Source organism: Aptenodytes patagonicus, chromosome 3 (genome assembly GCF_965638725.1).
Source record: "Aptenodytes patagonicus chromosome 3, bAptPat1.pri.cur, whole genome shotgun sequence".
In the NCBI taxonomy this organism is placed as follows: domain Eukaryota; kingdom Metazoa; phylum Chordata; class Aves; order Sphenisciformes; family Spheniscidae; genus Aptenodytes; species Aptenodytes patagonicus.
Window position 1 is genome coordinate 112,491,540 of NC_134951.1, and position 23,575 is coordinate 112,515,114.

General features: G+C 50.3%; 1 protein-coding gene across 3 annotated transcripts in view; it reads left to right on the forward strand.

The window, feature by feature from the left end:
- GALNT14 (polypeptide N-acetylgalactosaminyltransferase 14) overlaps positions 1-23,575 on the forward strand; it is a 105,019-nt gene that overhangs the window by 70,953 nt on the left and 10,491 nt on the right. For all 3 annotated transcript variants that reach the window (XM_076334713.1, XM_076334715.1, XM_076334716.1), the window contains 9 exons: positions 2,273-2,340; positions 4,908-4,973; positions 7,074-7,195; positions 11,811-11,898; positions 12,576-12,660; positions 14,073-14,176; positions 18,631-18,757; positions 21,392-21,484; positions 22,825-22,908. In XM_076334713.1, the coding sequence (XP_076190828.1) occupies positions 2,273-2,340; positions 4,908-4,973; positions 7,074-7,195; positions 11,811-11,898; positions 12,576-12,660; positions 14,073-14,176; positions 18,631-18,757; positions 21,392-21,484; positions 22,825-22,908 (837 nt within the window). The remainder of the gene's footprint in view (positions 1-2,272; positions 2,341-4,907; positions 4,974-7,073; positions 7,196-11,810; positions 11,899-12,575; positions 12,661-14,072; positions 14,177-18,630; positions 18,758-21,391; positions 21,485-22,824; positions 22,909-23,575) is intronic.

Sequence of the window (23,575 nt, forward strand, 5' to 3'; positions counted from 1 at the left end):
AGGCAAATCTATGGGGGAGACTGGGCGGAGGCAGGCTTTGAATATTCAAGTTGCCCGCTGCCTCCCCCTCACACGCTCTCGGCGGGTTATTTATTTATTTTGCTGGCTTTTTTACAAGTCTGCTTCTTTCCTGCAGGTTTCACCAAGTTAGGTTTCCAGGCAATCAGCGCTTGTTAAATATTCCACTGAGCATGATATTGCTCTCCTGTCTCTCTGTACTGACGCTCAGCTACAGTAATTTGCTGAACTCAGCTCTCGCATATGGGGATTTTTTAAAAATAACAAACCTATTAATAATAATAATTAAAAAACACTTGACAGGTGGGAACAGCACATCTAAATTGCTCTGTGTGCCCCAGCGGGAGGAGGGGCATTCAGCCACTTTTTCTAATACTTTGTGCGGGCTGCTGGCATTGGCGAGGCAGTGTTGTAATACCCTGCTTGGTGCAAGCCTTAGCGATGCTGGGGTGGCCACAGCAGCTCCTGGCTGTTAGGGCTAGCACTATGACTGTTGCTTAGGGGGCAGAGGCTTTCTTCTTCTCCCCACCCCAACCTTAACATGCAAAGCATCTGAAGGTGGGGGGGAAATCATGGCTTTTGCCAAGATCTTGAAACTGGAGGAGGCTGGGATTGTGTTTCCAGGGAAAGTAATTATGGGTTTGGAAGTGATGTTGAGGAGCTGTACAAGGGAGGTGCCAGCCCTACCCACTCTGGTCTGAGATAAAACGCCATTTTTTCAGGTTTTCTGCTGGGGGACAAAAAAAAGAAAAAACAAAACATGGAGGGAGCATCCATTTCAAGCATCTGCCTTGGGATGTCCTGTTCTCCTTCCAAAAAGGTCCGGCTCAACTCTTTCTTTCTCCGGGGGGTTGTGATTCCAGCACCTGGTGAGTGCTGGCACCTGGCAATAGGTGCAGATACTCCAAGCCCTCCTGGGCAGGTGGGCTTGTGGTTTTTCATCAAGAAGGTTTCATCAGAGAAGTGCAGCCCTTTGGATGAACATCCTTGGATATCTGGGGTGATGCTGTGAGACTCCTCCAGGTTCTTGCCAGCTGGGCTGGTGGCTCCCATGCACCCGGATTCCCCGGGGATCCTGCCCTTTGGAGCCCTCTTGACTGGGGTCTGGGCCAGGGACACAATTTTCCAGACTTCCAGGCTTTTTGCCGGAGCTTTGGGAGCCTGAGAGGCTGGGGAAACCTGTTGATAAGGATCTGGAGGTGTCAGGGGCTTCAAGGGGTATCTGTCCTCTTGTGCCAGCAGTAGGTTTGAAGGTTTTTCCTAACCCAGACCAGAAGGCAGACTCAGGTGTGAAATCGGGGGGGGCTTTTAAATCCTGTTTGAAAAAGGAACCACACTCAGGATGAAGGCAAAGGAGTTTAAATTCTGGAGTGGCCTGTGCCACCCAACTGGCGTTATCAAAGCCCAGGTGAAGCCCTTAGGAGATTTTTGGGATGCCCTGGGGTTTCTGCTTCAAGAAGTCAACCCTGACCCTTTGATGGGGCAGGATTTTACGCATGTGTAATTCTGCCGACCTCTGCGCTGTGCGAGAAAGGGGAAGAACAGGTCTAGACTTTTTAATAATAATAATAAAAAAAAACATTGGTGGGATAATTAAGGGAAGATTGTAGCTTTCAGCCACTTTTCAGTGTCTGTCCACCTGGAGGGAGCTGTGAACCACATCCTCCAGCCTCTGTCTTTCATTAAATAGGCAGGCTCCAACCCTGCTCTTATCCTCTTGGCAGTCTCTGAAACGCAGTCAGCTCACGGATAAAAGCAGGAGTTGTCCTGCCACGGCTGTGAGCTCTGTAAAGGTGGGTTTGAGCTGGGTAATTTTCTCTGTGTTGGCCCTGCTGTCGGTGGACACCATATCATTAGCCCCAGGAGAGGTGGTGGGGTGATGGCAGCTTTGCTGTAAGCCCTGTTAGGAAACATGGTGCAATACGCATGTTGCCGAAAAGCCTGTTTCTCCTGGCTTTACGTGGTGCTCTGCTTTTGCTCACAAAGGTGGTAAGGGTGAATCTCAGCTATTTCCCAGGAATACCGTGCGCTCAGCTCTTAGATCAGGCTACAGGGAGCTGATAGCCGGGCACTGTAGGTTACTGGGGGGGGGCGGGGGGGTTGTTTCTGGGTCTTATCTAATATGTCCTTTCTGGAAATCCAAGCCTGGTCTTCTGTGCTTTGGCAGGGATCAGTTCCTAGGCTTTCCCACCCCGTTTGCTGGGTTGTTGAGTTGGTCAAGCACTGTCATGGATTTTCTCTCTTCATTCTTTAGCGTGCTGAACCGCACTCCAGTGCACCTCGTCCATGAAATCATACTAGTGGATGACTTCAGTGACGATCGTAAGTGACCCTTTCTATGTTAAAAGCAAGAGGCCAAACCGAAAGAGACTGTGAGAGACTTGGATTTACGCAGGGAGGGGGGAAGAGTTTGTCAAAGTGGAAGGAAATTTAAAGCTCTGTAGGTGTGGAGAGCAAACCCCGCTGTGCCAGGTTTGCATCGCTGCGTGGAGAATTCAAATTTCAAATGATCAAACCTCTTCTCATGAAAATAATACAAGAAAAGCGCATGGCAAATCATTTTTACGCCCAGTAGACATGAATCCAATCCTTACCCGGTTGTATCCTGCTACAGCCGTGGTGTGTTTAATCTGGCTTTCAGCTGCAGCCAGGAGCAATTCTGGGTTGACACCACTGGAATTGCACAGGATAATGGTAGTCTGACCCTCCTGATGTATGCATATGTTCTGCATACGTTTATGTAGGTGGCCAGCAACTCTTGACTGATTTTTTTTCACTCATGTAAAGAGGATTTCCCACATGGGCTGCCCATTTCTGAGATGCACCATAAATAGCGCTGTACGCCACAGACAGCCCACATCCTCCTGCCATTCTCTCCCGGTTAATAGCGTGACTCAAGTGAAATCAATACGTCTGACCTCCAGCAAAAGATGGTAGCTGAAGCCCCAGGGGCTCGCAGGGAGCTACCCCAGCTAAAGACCTTGCCCAGTGAGACGGGCAAGGTCCAGTGGAAGATCCAGGTGCTGAGAGTAAGTGCTCAAAAAAACTGTCTCAGGCATGAAAAGGATGATAAAATACACCTAAGCTGAGAGGTCCGTGGCACTTACATTTCAAGGTGCTGCAAAATGTAGCCATTTACTAGGAAACGTGAAAACAAAGCCAGAGAGGTTTAAAAAAAAAAGGATCTATGCTTTGCCTTTGGATGTTATAAATAGGCACTGCCTTGGAGAGCATTAGGGACAGATTTCATACGAGACCCACTTCTCGGCATCGACACCTCCCTGGGGAGTCGCTGAAGCCAGGGGAAGGGGTTGCAGTGATTATGGTGAGCTTTGGAGCGACTCCAGTGCATGGGGGGCCAGGCTAGGCAAGCCTGGGGACCGGCAGAGTGGCTGCGATGGAGAAAAGGAGCAGGTGCAAGGACTCGAGCTGCCGTGGCGTACAGCAGAGCAGGCTTTTTGAAGGGTGGAGAAAATAAATGCCGATTATTTGGCTAAATAGACAAAGCACTCGCCTTCTTGAAAGGAGAAAGGTTTGTAGAAATGTAGCTCCCCTCTTGCAGCACACCCGATAGCATGAGCCGGGGAGAAAGAGCAGGGCTGGGTTTAAACTCATCCCAGGGCACCAGGGGGGAGCCTGTTTCCCGTGTAACTTAGAGCAGCCCCTCAGCTACTCAAAATCAGTGCTTCTCAGCTGTCTTACATCTCCTTTCCTGTGATAGTCTGAGCCTGCTGGCATCTAGTCTGCATGCATTTACATAAAATACATGCATTTGCATAATACGCTATACACAGACGGTCAGTTTTTTCCCTGCAACCCACCCCAAGCAATTGGTGCTTTTACCTCATGCCTAGTTGTGTCTCATTTCTCACCTCTGTCTGTCCATTGACCTTTTATTCGCTGGGATGCAGTTGTTCCGCACGTGGGTTCCTGCTCTTCCCAGCAAATTTCCATCATAGGTCTGTAGCCAACCCCTGCCACTTCTGCTCCCCTGGTGTGCACAGGGCAACGCAGCTCCGTACCTGAGTTGTTAGGGATACCAGTACAGTGATGTCTCTTGTCAACAAAGATTGCTGGAGGGGATGAAAGCACTCAGAGGAGTGTGTGGACACAGGGTGTGGATGGCGGGGATGGGGCACATGCCTGTGTTTTTATAGCGCCGAGGAAGAAGAGGCAGAGAAGTGGTGAGAGGGGTTGCGGAGGTCACGGTGTGGGTGTGTGGAGGTAGAGGGGGCTGTGATGAGCGCACCTGCCTGCAGATCCGGCTCTTGCTGGGAGAAATCCAGGTGAGGAGGGATGCTGGGGCTGCAGGCAGCACCGGGGCAAAAGCAACGGCAGCAACTGCATGTGGGATTGCAGGACCTCCCTAGCTTGGGTGTGGGTGGCTGCCCCATGGAGCTGCTGCCCCAGGTATGAGGAGCCCTCGGATGCTCCACGGGGCTCTCTTTGACCATCCCTTTCTCCTCGCTCAGGGCTCACAGACCATCTCAGGAGGCTCCTGCCCCACCACACAGACATGCATCAAACACCTTATGTGTTGCTTTGCAGCTACCAAAAATAGTCATTTGCATTAATGTGCAAAAACTCCGACTCTGACCCCAACCGTGGCTCTTCTATGCTGACTTTACAGCATAATTCAGCTGTTCTTGGTGTAAATCTGCTGGGTTTATACTAGTTTTATGAAAACTGCTGCTCTGCCAGTTCTGATTTACGCTGCATGAGCTGAGAGGTAAGACTGTTGTGCCCCAGCAGTGCCATCACCCTAACAAGCCATCAGCCAGTCCAGGACGGGGTCCTCTCCCTGCACCCAATCTCCCCTAGGACCATTTCTGCTGCCAGAGCCACCATGAGGGCTGAGGGTGACATATCCTCCCTTTCTGTTTCCCAAGCTGACGACTGCCGCTTGTTGGGCAAGCTCCCCAAGGTGAAGTGCTTGCGGAACGGACAGCGAGAAGGTAAGAGCTGCCTGCCCACGACCCATGTGGGAAACCCAGATTTCGGGAGGCGTGAGAGTGATGGAGCCGGGTGGGGGGACCTCAGTGGAGTGGACGACAAGGGAGTTCAGCAGCTCCTGGGAACTGGGGGTCCTGATAAAAGGAGATGTGATAAAGGGCTGGGATTTGAAATGGATCCCCCCATCTCTCACTGAAAAAGATGGGGCTATTAAGATATCCAATGAGGCTCAGCTGTAGCTTATTAGCCAGAAAATTAGAACAGGCAAAACAAAGCCCCGGGTCTTATTTTTAAAGATGTTTGCTCTAATGAAAGAGAGGAGATCTGCTCCTGCTGCTTCTGTGGGATTTTTTTTTTTTTTTTTAAATAATTAATGATATTTGAAAGATTAAGAAGGGCTATATAGAGGCTGAATGTATGTCCTACTGGGCTGCTGCTGGCAACCTTTTGAGACATTTTCCAGCTCCCCATAGTCTGAACAGGTGTTTTCAAGTCCTGCTTTGCAGTATTAGGAAAACAAAAAACAAAGAAGTTTTTTCATGCTGAAAATCAAAGGTGTGAGTCCAGGTGTGTGTCGGGTTAGGGAGACTGAGGAGCAGAGAGGGTTTGTTTGTGGGTTCTTTCTGCAGAAGGTTTCAGCTCTGCAGGTCTGGTGTCAGGGTGGCATCACCCCCCCATGGGTCTAAGAGACATACCTGCTTTGGCCGGAGGGTAGGGGAGGTCTCCATAGACCTGCATCTCCTTCTCACCTTTCTCTCCTGTGTTATGGGGGTACATATGTGCTCGCCCCCAGCACTGGATGGACCTGCAGGTATTGGTGCTCTATAAAGCAGTCAGGATTTGGGAACCCAGCCTGGAGGGCTTACCTCACTTAATACATCATTGAAGCTGTATCCCTCAGGACATGCCAGGATCTGGGGAGGGCTGGGGTGGGTACAGCAGACCATGCCTACCCACAAGATCTTAGAAGTTGCGGAGGGAGATACAGGGACAACCTGCATTGCAGGAGGTGACCTTGGCAAATGCTGGATTGCTCCAGGCTTTGTTCTCCTGTCCCTCTCCCTCCTGCTTGGAGGCTGTTCCTTGACCCCTTTCCTCTAGGGAATTTTAATATGAAAGTCAGTGACCTCCTTCTGCATGGACCTGATGCGTGGCTGCTCCCTGAAACCCTTCTGTCTCTCTTTATCTGCACCTATCTCTCCTCGTATTACCACTGTTTCTCCTTCATGAAGAAGCTCTGCTCCCCTTGAGCAACCTGCATGTCCTCTTTTTTGCCAATGGACCATCTCCTTTCTTACGTTGCAGTTCACTTGAGCATCGGCCGCAGGCAGGAGCAGTGTTGGAAAGCCGGTTGACTCCTGTATAAATAGGAACAGAGCATCTTTAAGAGAAGTGATCTTGCTGAAGAGTCTAGTGTGAAATCCATGTGTGCAGCTGTTTTCCATGACCTCCCGCTTTGTTCGTTTTTCTCTCTCACAAATGCGTGCAGCAATCCAGCTCCAGCTCTGAAGGACTCTAAATTCACTGTCAGGGCCCTGATGAGCCAAGCGGGCTCTTAGCACCTTGAGAGCCAACCCTCTTTCCTTGGTGGAAAATGTGTTCCCATTGAGCTGCAGATCAGCAGTGTCCCCAGGGTGGGAGAGAGATCTGGGGGTCACTGGGACACGGAAAGGGGCACAGCAGGGAGAAGTCAGCAGTCTAAGAAAAGCCTAATTCTGGCACGAGGTGATCCCACCCTTGACTCCCCTGGCCTTACATCTATGTTAGATTTATTACCTGCAGGGGGTTATGAAAGCATTTTGAGTCATATTTTGCCCCAGAAGGTGACAGCAGAAATAATTGCGCAAATTAAGGATTGGCATAAATGCCATAAATCGTTAATCTTGGTGGAGCCATTTATTTGCTTTGGTGACTTTGGGAAATGGTTGGCACGCCTTGCAACGCCAGGAAGGAGGCAATGAACCCGAGCCATGTTTTATCTGAATGGGATTTAGATGGGTCAAAACCCAGGAGATGCGTGAGTGCAGGAGACCGTGCTGGAGGAGCCAGGGGACATTGCCCAGCCTTCTGGGCGGCAGCTGACTGGGTGTGTCCCTGAACAGGTCTGATCCGGTCCCGAATCCGAGGGGCAGATGTGGCACAAGCGGGAGTCCTGACCTTCCTCGACAGTCACTGTGAGGTGAATAAGGACTGGCTACTCCCTCTGCTGCAGAGGATCAAAGAGGTGAGTGCTCCTGAGAGACCAGGGCCACCCTCAGGGGATGCATCGCTGATGTCCACCTCTGCTTCCCTCTCAATGGGCATGACCACCCAACCATAACCAACTGCATGCAAGCATCCGAGTAAGAAAGCGATGAGCTTTTGGGGTGCAAAGTGGCCTTTGCTGGTCTTCCTCCACCCAGCAGCAACAGGTGGGGTTGTCTCTGTGGCTGGGAGAGCGTGTAGGTGGGTGGGACAAGGTGCCTCCCAGGGCAGTGGGGCTCTAACCAGCAAGCACAGGTTGAGTGGTGAAAGGGGAATACATGGGCAGTGCTCCAGCAGAGTTTTTAATTAGGCTCATGTAAAATGCTCAGTGTCGATGATTTAAGGGAGTGACGGCTCCTTGAATAGGGGCCGAATTTAATTTCATGCAAATTAAGTGATAATAAATTGATTTAATAGGATTTAAATTCTGCTGATTTCGGAGCAGACAATGACATTCGCCTTTCGCCAGCGGCAACTCTCTCGCCAGACATGCGCACGGAGACTCCCGGCGCCTTGTCACTTGAGTCAGAGGGAGCTCTGTGCTGGTGACCTGCTGGCACGGTGCAGGGGATGAAGCCTTCAGCTCCAGTGCATACGCATGGTCCTTTCCCTTCGCTGTGCCTCATTCCTCCACCCTTGCTACACCTCTGGCTCCTGATTGCTAGTATTTATTACTCGGCAATTTTAAAACTACTGAATTATGTTGAAATAAGGGCAGCTGAGGAGCAAGGGAAAACCAAGGCGGTGGGTTATGGAGAAACCTGCTCCGCTGGTGTTCACAGTGCCCCTCATCCAAGGCGTCCTGCTTTTCACGCCTCCATACGTGATAGCTGTGCTGGCTGGGCTGTGCATCCCCTCTGTGCAGCAGCGATGGGACAGGGGGAAGAGGGGCACAGCACCAGGTCAGGTGCCTCCGTGGTGCGTGAGGACAGTCAGTGCTGCTGGCACTCGTAGCACAGCTGGTGCTGGAGAGGTCCCAACCTTGGTTTGCAGGCTGGGCCACAGTGCTGCTGATAAATGGTAATATAATGAAAATAGCCTTTTCATATTATCGATCGCAGCTCCGGTGGAATTACGAGAACACGTGCTATGATACCCAACTTGAGCCTCGTAGCTGGCCTGCCCTGGGGTGGGATTCACCACTAAACTTTACTGCATTGGTTGTTCCTCTGAGCTTTTTTAAGGCAGGTGTTCCTCGTTCTTTGCTGAAGCCCTGCTGTATTTAGCTGAGGAATATCCAGAGCAATTGCCTCTTTCCCAGGCAGAGCTCTTGATGTGTTTTGGCAGGAGAAGGGCAGCGGTGGTGGCAGGAAGGGGGCAGGCAGAGCTGCCTTCCCACGCGGCTCCAGGACTGTGCCCCATGTTCGGCGCCCGTGGGGTAGGTGAATGTGGATGCCACGTGCAGCATCGCCATAGGAGTTTCACTGCATCATGGTCTGAATATAGCATCACATGCAAACGTCACCTCTGTGAACTTCTTTTTATTTGCTCTTCTGGGTTAAATCTTTCTCTGGCTGGAAGTAAGGCCATTGGTAAGCTTGTGCTGCTGGTCATGCAGCACTTCTGCCCAGGGTCTTGCAGCCCAGCTGAAGGCAGCAAGGGAGACCTACTATGAAGAGTGTTGATGGACTTGCAAAGCAAGTGGGGTCCCACTTGCTTGTTTTCTAACTGCTCGCAAAAGCTGCAGGATGAAGGCAGCAGGTCCTCGGTTTCCTTCTTCCCAGGCCCACCGTACCCATCCTTTCCATCAGGGTTAAAATATTGATCAGTGAAGTGTATGAAATGTTACTGCTGCCACCTTCAGGCTGCGCTAAAGAGGCGGCTTCCCTGTCCGACTGCTGCGGTGAGGATTAGCCGCCTAGAAAGAGTGTTTTCTTACCGTGTTACTCCTAGGAACAGTCTGCTTTGAGCTAATGTGATTTAAGTTTCAAGCAAAGGAGCGGTGAGTGCCTCGAAGCACACCCAGTGCTTTCACCACCACCAGCCACGCTGCACGATGCTTCTCTCTTTCTTTTTTTCTTGGCCAGAGTGGCTATTCCTGCAGCTTTTTGTGGTGGGAAACGCCGGAGCCCATGTGTGCTGCCATGCACCTGCATGAAGGTGCCCCTTGAGCCCCACGTCGAGCTTTTCCGGCAGCCGATGGCATCCTCCCCCAGGCCCACGCTCCCTTTCGGGTGTGGGCAGCGCGTGCCCAGCATGTGGGTTTGGAAACAAGCAGGACTAGAAAGTCGAAGAGCAAGTGAAGGGGTGTGGGGGGAAGAGAGGGGGTCCGGGGGTCTCGGAGCTGTGCCCGGGAGGGTGCGTGTTCCAGAGGGAGTGGCAGCAACAGCGGGTGTTTTGCACCAGCGTGTTTGTGAGCGTATGACTGAGGGCTGGGCACATGGCTCTTGTTTTTACTTACGGAACAAATGTCTCCAAAGCCATTAACGGTGCATTTCAACTGAGTAACTTTTCTAAAAATGTACTTATCCAGCCCAAGGTGTTTTTACCGCATGACTCAATGAGCTTGCCCCAAAACTGAATTTGCAAATGGCACTGGGATGAACCAGTGTATGGTGACCCCCCACTTCCAGCTCAAGCATCCCCCCCAGTTTGGTGCTCTTCTGGGGCAGGGGGAGGCAGGTGAGGGGCAGCCTGGCCCTCTCGCTTTGCCTGATGCTGCTGTGGGGCCAGAGGAGCAACTGTGGCCTATTTTGTTGTCCATTACAAGGTCATGATGTAGAGGTTGGGAGATAAGCTGGAATCAAGGTCCTTTTCCAAGGTTGAAACGTATCCGTTATCTTCAGGACCATTTTCAGAGTTTTTTCCTGTTGATTTAGTTCCATAATTTGGTTTGTTTGAGAAGTGTATTGGAGAAATGCATTCCCAGATTTTTGAGAATTTCCTGTGAAAGAGGATTGAAGATTTGGGTGTTGTTAATATTAACATGCCCCGGCATGGGAGGGTATCAAAAAACCAGAAAGGTGAGGCTGCCTATAATAAGAACTGGTGCTCAACCCAAAATAAATCATAGCAACAGCGCTGTGCTCTTGAGCATGCTCTGCTTTTCTATTGAGGGTCAGAGAGACCTTCACGAAAGCTGAGTAAACACAAATGTCCCCATGACATGGCAGGGAAAGTGAGGCAGGGAGAAGGTTGCACTGCTGAAAGCTGCTAGCACACTGCAGTAATGCACTCAGCCGAGAGGTAGAGGGGATTTTCTTGCAAGAAGTTGTGCCGTGCAATGAGTATAGGTGTGGAATTGAAACTGGGGAAGAGCATGGGCTAGTTAGAAGTGCTCACCAGTAAGATGCTTGAGGGGCAAGTTTTAAATGACTAGATATGATCTTTTCCCTGCAGTGTTTGGCACGCAAAGCAGATGCTTTGCTTAAAACCTTTCCCCTATCTGCAGGCAACTAAAGGGTGCTTGGGTATACTGAGCTGCGGCAGTTACAATGGGTTTGAAAGGCTCATCGCACTTGGACGTGACTTGAGTTTCTCCATGTAGTACGTAGGTACAGCAGACCTTGCCCTTTCAGTGGGTTGTTTGACTCACAGAAAGTCATGTTAAGACTTCTGACTTGACGTTGTTATGGAAATACCAAGTATTGGTCATGCTCATTTGGAAAACGTAAGCTCAAGTCCAGCTCCCGGCTCATGGCCTTTGGTTGCTTCTTCTACAGCTGCATTTGTATACTTCTTTGTTAGGACTAATTTCTAAAACAAAGTTTTTTCTGAGCAAGAGAGCAAGCCTGTGTGTGCTCAGCTGCTTTCCTTTGCATGGCTGTGAAAAACGATTTGATCTGGCGAGGGTAAAAGTTTGAAGTTTGAGCTATAATTGGAGTTTGGGATTTTTGAAAAGAAAAAGGGAGATAAGAGACCAGTCAAAGCTGTCAGAGTCTCTTCCTCCTGTAGATATTTTTGTTCATAACTGTTTGTATAAATGTCTTTGCCCATAACAAGATGTTAATTAAATCACCACTGACTATTTAAAATAATTCGGGTCTTTTTTTTAACACTTTCACACCTTTGGCAAAATTCTAACTGTATCTCCATAGTTTGTACATTTAAAAAATGCCTGTATTTAAGCTGCTTGACTGCCTGTGGTTTTCCTCTGTTGTTTCAACTGCCTGTTTGTCGCCTGACTTCTGAAATCCAGTAAAAAGTATTGAAGGGAGGTGAAAGGGGAACACGTTGGTGAATTTGCAAAAGGCAGATGGAGCTTTGCATCCAGTCGAGTTCGGCACTGAGTACACGCACAGCCTGCCAAGACTGCAGGTGAAGCCAAAGCCGGTGAGAGATGCTAGCTCAGCGGCCCAGCAGCACGCAGTCCTCTTCCCAGGAAAGACGCTGCCTGCCTTCCCAGCCTCTCTTGCTGGCGTGCCCCTGGCTCCCAGCAATACCTCTGCTGCTTGGTGCTGCTGCCATTAATTCCTTGGTTGAACTGATGTGATGGCTGAGGAGGAAGAGGAGGCAGTGATGGGCATTTGTTCCTGACAAACCTGAATGACACCAAGACTTCCAGCCACCTGGTGTCTCCAGGAGTTTAGAGCATCCCTTGACCAGTTCGAGTGGTGTGATCTGAAGTCATGGGTTGTTTCACTTCTGCTTTCCAGGATCCCACCCGAGTGGTCAGCCCCATTATTGACATCATCAACTTGGACACTTTTGCCTATGTGGCGGCTTCCTCAGACCTCAGAGGAGGTGAGTCCAAGCCGCATGCATGCCCCGTGGGCATCCATCCTGTGGTGTGAGAATGCACTGGCCCGAGGAGCTGGTGGCTCTGCACCACACTGCTGGCTCCTGCTATCTTGCAAAAAGGGCATTAGAACTGTTCAGTGCTCCCCACTGGCTGTTTTCAGGCTACTTTAGAGACAAGTAAGCGTGGCGTGAGGAATGGTGTTTGCTACAGTGGATAAGGCGGTCAAGCAGGAAAGAAGGGTCATATCAAAGCCACCCTTGGCAGCACTGAAAGCCAGGCTGCCCCAGGAGATGGGGGATGTCTAGGCAACAAATGGAGGATGCGACTGTAGCGCTTATTAGTATGCCTGTGCTATTTGTAGCATGCAATATCCATCAGAGCGTGTATCTGTGTGCACAGGGGGAAAAAGTAAGGTTTCATCAGCAGCTTTAATTCTGACTTTTCCTGCCTTTGGAGTGCTTGACTTTGCAATTGTAATGCAATGCGTTGTTTCTTGTTCATATGCAGTAGTAAAATATATTAGTCATTGGACTCTTCTCCCAAGAGCTGCGTCTTCATGGCTTGAGTCATTTGAAAGTGGGGAAAATACTCCATCAAACGTTGCTTCTTCAGCCTGCATTGCCTCCTAATCCATACCCATTTCTAATTTTCCCATGGTACTTCTCTACTTTGGTTTTAGGTTTTGACTGGAGTCTGCATTTCAAATGGGAGCAGCTTTCTCCAGAGCAGAAAGCCAAACGACTTGATCCCACCGAACCCATTAAGTAAGTCAAGAGTGGGAAGGAGGCACCTGAGGAACATGGGGCAGGACAGGCGTCTCATCTGACCTCATGCGTGTCACCATGTACCATAGCAGTGTGATATTCCTTCCAGGACAGCTCTGAACTTCTAATACCTATAGCGAGCTCCTGGCTAGCTGGGTTTTGCAGTACAGCTTCACCTCCCAACATTGAAGCCTGAGGGTGCTGCAAAGGTGGAAGGCGTATATTTATGGTTATTTGTGTTTTGGTAGTGCTAAGGAGGCTGAATATGGTTAGGGAAAAAGCCCAGTGCTCTAGACTCCTGCTTCTCTCAGCTCAGCTATCACTTAAAAATAAGGCAGTGGTCTCAGCCCACTTGATAAAATGTGGTGTCTAGTCCAGCCTTTCCAGATCAGCACTGCTCTTCTGGACCTTGCTGAAGGCTCCTCAGAAATTCAGGATGTGCAGGAGAGAGAGCAAAACTGAACAGGAGAGATGCCATCTGTCCTCATGCCGTGGGATGGAGGGAGTCCCTCATTCTGCTGAAAATCTCTCCTGGCAGCAAGCCAAGTGCTGGTGTCTTCACCCCCAGCCGTGAAGTGCTGGGGTGTGCAGCATGGAGGAGACCAGGTGTTGGAGGAAGCTCAGGGCCCCAGAAAACTCGCAGGGGAGCAAAGCACTGCTGCTCCTTAGGATGCTGTTGTTAACAGGAGCTCTCGCTGGCTTCCCGAAGGCTTGCCTCGTGTTCCTGGTTGTCCTGCCACATATGGCACTATGGAGACTCCCCTGGGCACAGCAGTGACCCCAGCTCCTCCCGAGCCTACGCTAAGGCATCCACGCTGTCTGCAACTGAAAGGAGACTGAACTTGTGCCAGTAAATGGCGAGTCTCCTCGAGCTATCTTCTGGGTCTGCCCTCCCCTCCTCCATGGACCTTCTCTGTGCAGTTTTCTTAGCTAATCCAAAGGATGAAAAATAGCCCTGTTTTGAAATAAAGATCACACAGCTAGTGATGGCTTTTAAAAAGACCTTCTGAATTGGCTCTGCCTTCCCCTCCCTGGTGGAATGGTGCTCTTAATAGGCTGGCTCCAGGCAAAAAGCCCGTCTGAGTGAATAACCCCCTGAGCACTAAATGCATTTTTGATGCTGAAGCCTACAATCAGGGCTGTGAACTTTGAGCTTGTAGGAGTTGTGCTGACGGGTGCATTAGCCAGTCATTAAGTTCCAGGCAATTTATGATTGACAGCAAAATACCAAGGCAGCTGAAAGAAAGGCTCAGATGCTTTTTGAGGTGTGTTGTCCTTGTTTGGTGAGAAGGAGATACATAGGTAATGTCCTGACGATGGAAGAGGAGGCAAAGGGAAGGGCTGCTTCTGTGCATCCAGGTGCTGCAGCAGAGTTTGAGCGTGTGTCCCCTCTTCCCTTACCCATTCTGTAGGACTCCCATCATTGCCGGGGGGCTATTCGTGATTGAAAAAGCCTGGTTCAACCACCTGGGGAAGTACGACAGTGCCATGGACATCTGGGGCGGGGAGAACTTCGGTGAGTTACTCTTCTTCCTCCTACGCCTTGCTGTGTTGGCTTCTCTTCCTGAGTCATGCCAGATGGATACAAGGTCATTTTGGATTTCACTTTGAATGCTCTGCATGGTTTCCCTCACTTACATTCATAGGTTACAGTCTCAGGTGGGTAAGGGATCCAACACTTGATTGGTACTTGGGACTCCCTGCCTTCCACACTGCTTTGATTTTCTATAGGTAAATACCCTAAACCACAGAGTTTTCAGCTTTGGTGTTACCAACAGATGAGAGAACACCGCACGCACCCTCCTATTCCTTCCTGTCTTATTTTCTCATTAATAAAGCAAAGGCATGTCTTATTCCATTGTCTGACGACAGCATTTCGAAGCTATGAACTAAGGCATCAGTGCCTCCCTGAATTTGCAGAGTGCCTGAAACAGTAGCTCCATCGGCATCCTGCAAGCAGGTGGCAAAGTAACATGGCTGCTTATCCATTCCTGTATCGCTAGATGGCTGAGTGCTGCCAGGCTCTCCTTGACACTATCATTTTTCTTGCACAAAAAAAAAAAGGTTAAGAGCTGACCTAAATTCAGTCACCTCTGCACATTATCACGGGGCAAGATGGGCATTAAGGAATCTCCTGCATGCAAACCTGAGAGGGCACATGAAAGAGGTAGCAGCCTGTCCCTTGTCCCCCATGTCAAGCGGAGCTGGATCAGGCTGGGCTGTTCTCTTTGAAGCCGTAGCGATGCTGCAGATCAGAGCAATAGACTGTATCTGTGAAAGAAGGGGGAGGCACTCGATGTCAGGGAGACACATCAGAACCTGGCTTTGATAGCTCACACCTCTGGGGAGTATGGCTAGCAAGGAAGGAAGGATCTTGTGTCTTAACACATACAGCAATGCTGTCAGTCATCCAAGGGAACAGATGCTGTCGCCTTGCAGTAACCCATCCGCTGCCTAGCACTGTTGTTTCCTTCACATGCCTTTTTCCTGTAGCATATTTTATTTATTTATATCTTGTTATGCAGCAGGATCTCTCGCCCTCGTGCTTTCTCTCTGTGGGTGGGTGTCTTGCTACCAGTCTGACCCAAAGCATCTGTTCTTCTGAGTGGGGTGGCTCTGAGGAAACCTAGGAGGGAGCAGCAGCCCTCCCACCTCCCCCACTGGATCAATGGCCCAGACAAAGCATTCAAGAAGGGAACTAAACAGGAGGAGAGGGACTGCCGCCCTGTGCCTGACCCGCTGTCTGTTTCTGCTCATCACTCATCTCTGACAGCAGCCAGAACGAGCTGCTCCTGGGAGATGAACAGTGACGGGGCAGCCTGCCCTCTGGGGAAGATCCATCCCGGCGGCTTGTCCAATGCCCTGCAACGGCAGGCGCGCTCCTTACGTGTGGTTATGGCCTATCCTACGGAGCGCTATGTTTCCCTTCCTGGTGCTATGCCCCAGGAGGCTGGTCCCAACCGAACATGTGCTGGCTGTGCTGCAGGGTGTAACACTGCCTCAGGGCATCGGTGTGACAAAGGGTGAGGAAGGACCTGCAACAAAAAAGTGCAGGTCTGCATAGCAGCAGGGTAGATCCCGTCTTGCCCATCGCCCTGAGAGCAGAAGCGTGCCCGGCTCAAAGCTGCGTCTCCTGCAGGCACGGCAGTCCGTGTCCCACCTCTCCTTCGCACACAGACAAGGGCAGCTGTGACCCTGCTGGCCCCGGTCAGTTTTGGGCCGGTGACAGAGGGCGGGAGCTGACCGAACGGCTGCTCATTTTGGGCACTTGCAGTGAACCATGCTTTTTCTGGTAGCTTAGTCCTGAGGGGATGCAGGACTCTGGTCCTGGGGAGCATCGCTGCTGCCTTTAATGTTATTGAGTGAGCAGCTAGAGGGGGCTGGAGACTTCAGGCAAAACAAAAGCAAGTGTGTTTGGGTTAGGAGGAGGACATGGTGGGTGTTTTACTTCTTAAATTTATTTAATCCCTTGTAGGTGAATTGATGAGTAACGGCAGAAGGACTTGCAGGCCAGCAAGAAGCCCTAAAAGTATTTTGCCAAGCTAGGGCCAAGCCCAGTGCGCCCCAACGCGTACTGCTCTCATCTCTCCCGGGGGTCGCTCGGAGGGGCCACCCGCACTGCAGACATCCCTTGCAGGCCAGGCAGAGGGCGCTGCCGGTTCCTGCTCCCCTGGCTCCTCTCAGCTGGCCCTGTGCCATGCCTTCACTGGTGCCTCAGTTTACCTCCTCTCAAGGCATTTAGCTCTCAGCTGCCTGTCTGGAGACCTTGTTTGTTAGTTGCCACGGATGGCTCCGTGGGTCGTCCCTACCTGCAGAAACCTGTGCTTTAATTGCCTCCCCTGGGACTGGAGCAGGGTCTGCAGGGTGCAACATGTCTGAGGCAGAGAACTCAGACTCCTCACCATCTCCTGCCTCCCGAGCACTGTGTTTTCATTCCAGTTTGCAGTGCACAGAGATCACTTCAGCTCACCTCTTCATTAGGCTTTAAATTAAGAGTAGGCAAGGACTGAACCGGTGCTCTTCTCCTGGGCTGAGCAGAAGGACCAGAGGTGGGGAAGGCATGACGCAGCAGCCACGCTGCAGTTCACAGCTGCTCAGCTGATTGTCCCCTTTTATCGGGCACCCTTCTGATTTTACTCAGCTGTGCTGGCACTGTGGCCGGCACTGTGACATACAGGCAAATGAGAGCAACAGCCATGTGCAAGGGGAACTGAGCACAGCAGCTTAGAGCGGCCACATCCTGCCGTAATCTCATTTCCCTGCATCTGTGATTAAGGTTGCTCCCAATATAGCACCAGGACATGGCACAAGGGCATATTTTATTGGCCTGTTAATACCCAGTGCTGGGGAAAGTGGTGAGGCTCCAGCTGCTGTTGCAGCTCTTGCCTGTAAACACAGCAGTGAAGGGACGGGGAGGGGATTTCTGGAAAGAAATGCTTTTCCTCCCTGCTGTGCTTTCCTACCCCAGCCTTTGCTGGCCCCTGCTGCCAGGGCCAGCTGTTGGGGATGGGCTAAAGCCTTGAATTTTGGACCCAAGCGTCAAGGCGAAAGGGCTTTGCGGCTGTGCCAGCCTCCCATTTCCATCAGCTCAGGAGCAGGCGGGCGTGCTGGGAGCGGGGGCGGGAGCGCCGTGAAGCCAGCTCCCACCTCTGTGGCCACCTAGACCTGAGAGTAGGTGGCTTTGGAGGTCTGGGCTCCAATTCTCCTTTTCTCCCTGAAGTTGTGAGTTGTTTTTGGAGGGATGCAGCTTTGCAGGCCGGCAGTGCCTGCTGTTGGTAGAGGAGGAGTGCCCGCCTGTCCACGCTGCCCAAATGGCCTTCCCGCCACAGGTGCTTGTCTTGCCAGCATCTGACCTGGGGACAAGTCATCCTTGTGCTGTCATATGTGAGGGGACTGCTGGGAGCATGAGCTGGCAAAGCGGGTGGGTGTCCTCCTGTCTGATTTCTGTAGTTAAGGGAGGGGGGGGGGCGAAAAGGAATTTGTAGTTTTGGAGTAAATACATGCTACATGTAGCTCTATACTGTCAAAAGATGATAAAATAGGATGCAAAGAACTGCAGAAGCCTTCTCTTTTTAATTTCCTATCTTTTCCATGCTGGTTCTGTCTAAGCATGACTGTCTGACAATATAGCTGCAGATTCATAGCTTCACAGGCGTTAGGACCAGATGGACCCATTAGATCAGCCATTCTGCTCACCCATCCTACCTCGCCAGCTAGGATTTCATCCAGCTCCCTGCCAAGAGCCCCGTAACTTCTGGTGTCAATTGTGCCACAGGCTCGTTTTCCTCCAGAAGGGTCCCGTGGACCAGCCAGAGAGTGGCTTGGGGCAACCAGGAGATGTTTCCCGTACTGACAGCTTATCCAGATTTTTGGGATAATCCCTCCCACCACTGAACTTTGCTTGTGTGAAGGAGTGTGCCTTGTTGGTCCGCAATGTTGGCACTCACGGCCCAGAGTACGTGCTGGGCAGGGTAAGCTCCTGTCCATTTTGGGACAGGTGATGGATGCACAGTGCTCTGTTCACTTTGCAGAATCAATGGTGGATTCATAAAGATAATGACCATTGTAGTCATTAGTAAACAGAATTCATGGCCTCTCCTGGTGAACTTGACAGCCCTTTGGAGGGAAGTGACTCTGAAATAGGCAGTGCAGAAGTAATTAGGGGAGCACAAAACTGGCAAGATGATTCTGCGATGTAAGTGGGGCTGCATGAAAAGGGACGTACTTACCATCTCGCTCTTGCCATTGTGATAGCACCTGCTGTACTACAGGGAGGTTTCAAGTGCACTGACTTCAAACAGATCGCAAGAAGCTTTGAAATGCACTTTTAAGGGAGTTGTGCCTAGGAAAGCCCCTCTGGTAGTTGATTTACCCCAGTTTAATGTGGCAGAGGATGAAGTGAGAGGTAACACCAGGATCCAGCCTGCTCTAGGACAGAAAGACAGAATGATGAAGCTGCTTCTCTTGTAGAAATCTCTTTCCGTGTGTGGATGTGTGGAGGGAGCCTGGAAATCATCCCCTGCAGCCGTGTTGGACATGTCTTCCGGAAGAAACATCCATACATCTTTCCAGAGGGAAATGCCAATACATACATTAAGTAGGTGTTTTGTGCTTGCTTTGTTCTTTGTGAAATGGAATAAGGTGCTGCCTTGTGGGGAGGGGGGAGCAGAGAAGACGGGGAGGAAAGTTTGTTTTGAAAACTTTGAAATATCCCTGGGCAGGAATCTCCTGAGCCGAAGAAAATACAAGTCAGTACGATTCTCCCGTAGGATTCCTACAGTGTCAAGAATATGACAGAAATCAGACACTTATATGGTACCTTTCATCAGCACAGAAATGGAGGGAGGGCCCCAGCATCTCCCCGAGTACTAGCTACCATAACAGCAAATGGTTTGGACACTAAGGTCATCAGAACACATTTATAATGACCTGAAATCAGGCTGGCAGCAATGTCTGTCGGTACCCAGTGACCTTAGCTGAGGGCTGAGCGTGGCTCAGCTGAACCAGAAAATTTGGTTCCCGATGCCCCTCCGAGAAAGGAGCCGAGCAGCATGCCAGAGCGGGTGGCTTCGCCTCCGGGCTGGTGCTGTCTCGAGCAGAGGCAGGAATGGGCTGCACCTCACTGGCGGGGACACCAAAGGAACTTCCAGGGCATCCCAGCTGAAGGCAACCTGTCTTCATGCACAGGAACATAGACTGAATCAGGTACTGAAACAGCTGGCTGAAATGGGCTAAGATCCTGGAAACAGCAGGCAAGGAAGGAGGCAGTCCAGAAGTGGGAATTGGCATGGGAAAGATGATGGGAGCAGCTAGTGAAGTCAGGAAGGATTTCCTCCTTTTTTTAGAGCATGAGGCTGAAGGTTGTCCATTAAGTAAATGACAGAGAAAAACACTGGGGGCACTTATACTTAATGTAGGCTTGTTTCTCAGCTAAACTGCATTTGTGTGTGTTTACACACCAGGCATTCCTTTTAGTGTGGCTTTCCCAGTGCTACAAAGAGTCGACAACAGTATTTGTGAAGACCCAGCTGCCTGCAGCGGGGTTACCACTGACCCGGGCTCTCTGCAGCTTCCCCACGCTTCGCATGACACAACGAACTGGGGGAGTGCAAATTACATCTCTCGGTTATATCTAATATGCGATTTCCAGCCACGCAGCGTGTGGGGCAGGAAGGGGACTTTGTCACCTTGCTTCAAAAAGACGGTGGTGAGGAGCACAGGACATTGCTGGCATCAAGGAGGAGGGCACAAATTTGAGAGTCACGAGGAGGGCTCTTGCTTTTAGTAGTGAAATAAGAGTCCTACAGAAGACGCTGGGATGTGGCAAAATCTCCACTATCGGAGTCGCTGCAAACCTGAGTGAAAAAGCAGCGTCTGGGTTGCATCACCTGCAGGAGGAGCAAGGGGAGCTTGAGTGGGTACGGCTCTTCTGGCTGTGCCCCAGGCACAGGCGCACAGGGACTTTGGGGAGGTCTGAATCAACGCCTAGGTGTGAGCCTCAGCATTTATCCCCATGTTTCTTATAAACCCAAATGAGATCAGAAAGCCAGACAAAAAACCCCTGCACTTTGGGGAAGGTTAGGTACAGATGTTGACACTGTGACTTAGGCATCTCTTGAGCAAGAGGACTTAGACTATTGCAGCGGCCTTAGAGAGGAAGAAGCACCATGAAGCAGCAAGGGACTGAAAAGCGGTCTGGAGAAACATATCTGTAGGCATTAGGAGCTGTGATTTTATTAACCTTATGGTATCTATCAGCCTTAAAATTAATGTTATAGTATATAGACTGAGAGGAGAAGCAGCTTCTGGCAACCTGATGCTATGTGGTACCTCTGTTTAAACAGAGATGTTAGCAAAAAATATCTCCACCTTTCTGCCAGATACTGATTTTTTTCCACACAGCCTCTACTTCAGTGTGAGAGACAGCTCGGGCTCCAGAGTTGCGCTGGCTTCACGTGCGGACTATCTCCTTTTCTGGGCACATGGGGCTTGGCTGGATCCAGAGCCTGCACCTGCAGCCTAGTGGTGTAGTAGCAATAGCTTGGAGGCACTGGCCTGCCTTGGAGCGGGAGGTTGGAGGACTCCCCTGACCCGGGCAGGGATAGGCAGAAAGGCATGGAGCAACAAAGCCATTTGCAAGGAGAGTTAGAGCCATCTGAAGTCAACAGAAGATTTCCTGAGGTTCATAAACCTTCTGCAGACACTGGCTGATGTGGAAGACTGACATTTATGCTACAGCATTGTAGTTGGGGTGGTTTCTCTTAAGTTTTGAGTGCTGAGATTTGCCCCAGTGAAATCCAGGGGTGCAAAGCGGGAGAGTCCATACAGGATTAATGCAAAGGAAATATTTGCCTTCAATCTTTGGCAAATTCTGCACCACTTTTCAGAGCTCCATCCCAGCTGCTAAATAAACCCCCAGGCACGCCTACCTGGGAGATGACACTTAAGAGAAGCTGCACTTCTGAGTCTGACGGATGCAAAGCATCCAGCTGAGTTTGAAATGGTGAATTCATCACCCAAGCTTTTGCCTTTTCTGTTTGGTCCCTGGAGTAATGGGGAAGAGGAGTATCTTCTCTAGTAGGGAGGGGTGGGCTGGCTCAAAGGTGGTTTGGACGAAGCCAAAGACCAAGTTGAGGATGGGAGGAGAGTGGGATGGAATAGTCAATGCATTTTAGAAAATGTCACCTCGGAGGCTTCCTTGGTTTCACCTGTCTTTCGTTGCCTCCTTCAGAAACACCAAGCGCACCGCGGAGGTGTGGATGGACGAATTCAAGCAGTACTACTATGCGGCTCGTCCCGCAGCTCAAGGAAGGCCTTATGGAAAGTAAGTGTCTTTTTCTGCTGCCTGTGCCCTGCCTGCTGCAGTGGGTGTTCACGGTGACGTCGCCCTGCTGCGGAAACCCGCCTGTGTTGTTTCTGTAGTAACGCTCAATTAAATGCTAATGGTAGGCAGATCCTATGAGCACAGCAATGAAACATGTAAACAACTAGTTTATATGCTGTGCTAGTTTATCCCAGTGAGTGAACCGAATCGAGGTGGGGGAAAACCCTCTCTGCCTATGTCCTGCCCTTGGCATTAGGTAAAGTACTTCTGGTCCCAGAGCAGAGTTTGCAGGGGAGAGTCCAGAGGTCTCACTGGCAGCTGAGGGGCAGGAAAATAATCAAATTTTGGGCCCACTAAGGCTTTATTGGAAAGGAGCAAGTGCTTTGTATTCAGGGAGTTTGCCATTCATTCTGTGAGCAGTCAGAAACGCCTCCCTGTCAGGAGGACTGTACATATTTGTGTTAATTTCTCATTTTCATATGCTCTTCCTTTCCTTAGAAAGTTTCCTTTGGACTGCAGCAGGTTCCAAATCCAACCGCAAATTCCTTCCAGCTACTCTTCAATTTCTGAGATAAATAAATTGCAATCCTGGTGACTAACCTATTTCCACTGAATTCATACCCTCTTCCCATCCGTCAGCATGGACTGAAGCAACAGCTCTATCCTGCTAAATATAGGAGGGTGTAGAGAAGGTAGACTATGCAAAGGGAAGGTACTGGAGGCTTCCTACTGCTCTGTAAACGCCAGCTCATAACAGCTCCACAGGTAGAGGCTGGCCCAGGGAGGAGCTGGAGTTTGGAAAATGTCACTATACAGCATGATCCCTCAGCAGAAATTTTGCCCTGGTTAATGAAAGAAAGAAGTATTTCACCATGTGATTAACATCTGCTGACTTAAAGGTGTGGTTAGGTGCTCTTGGAAATCAAGGCCTTCTGTAGTCCTGTAAATTAAGAGTAACATATAATAGTATATATTAATTTCCTAGTACACTAATGTATTAAATAAATACTTATTGCATATAGTAGATAGCATACATTTTTTTACTAATAATTTTTAAATAACTGTACTTTTCCATGAACCTTTTCATCCATCAAACTCCAGGCTCCTTGTTAAAATGGCAATATGTCATCATGCCATTTTACCAAGTGAGACCTCCAAAGAGACAGAGATCAAAACGACCGCTCAAGCTCATGCAGAAGATAGCAGAAAATAGGGCTGCTGATGCTCTTGTATTTGCTATCTGTGCATATCTGTTGGGTTTCTCTCAGCTTCCCTTTTTGGTGCATTGGGTCTCACCTTCATGATTTCCATTGTATCTCTATGATATTTTCTTCCCACAGCATCCAGAGCAGAGTGGAGCTGCGGAAGAGGTTGAAATGCCACAGCTTCAAGTGGTACCTGGAAAACGTTTATCCCGAACTTCGGTATGGATGTGCAATCTCTGCCTGTGTCTAGCAGGCCAGCGGGATGCCCCATCCCTCCTACCCCACAGAGCTTTCCTCTGCCCTTCCAGTCCCCACACCTCTTCCTGCCCCAGAGACACAGGCACCCCCTCCCTTGGGCTTCACAGAAGGGCATAGTGAATTTTGTGCTGGCTTTAAACACAGCTTGCTCACAGTGTGACATGGGATGAAGGGATTGAGAGCAGCCCTGCCGAGAAGGACTTGGGGATACTGGTGGATGAAAAGCTGGACATGAGCCAGCAATGTGCACTTGCAGCCCAGGTGGCCAATTGTATCCCGGGCTGCATCAAAAGAAGCGTGGCCAGCAGGTCTGAGGGAGGTGATTCTGCCCCTCTACTCTGGTGAGACCCCACCTGGAGTACTGTGTCCAGCTCTGGAGCCCTCAGCATAAGAAAGACACGGACCTGTTGGAGCGGGTCCAGAAGAGGGCCATGAAAATGATGAGGGGGATGGAACACCTCTCCTATGAAGAAAGTCTGAGAGAGTTGGGGTTGTTCAGCCTAGAGAAGAGAAGGCTCTGGGGAGACCTTATTGCAGCCTATCAGTACTTAAAGGGGGCTTATAAAAAAGATGGGGGCAAACTTTTTAGCAGGGCCTGTTGCGACAGGACAAGGGGGAATGGCTTTAA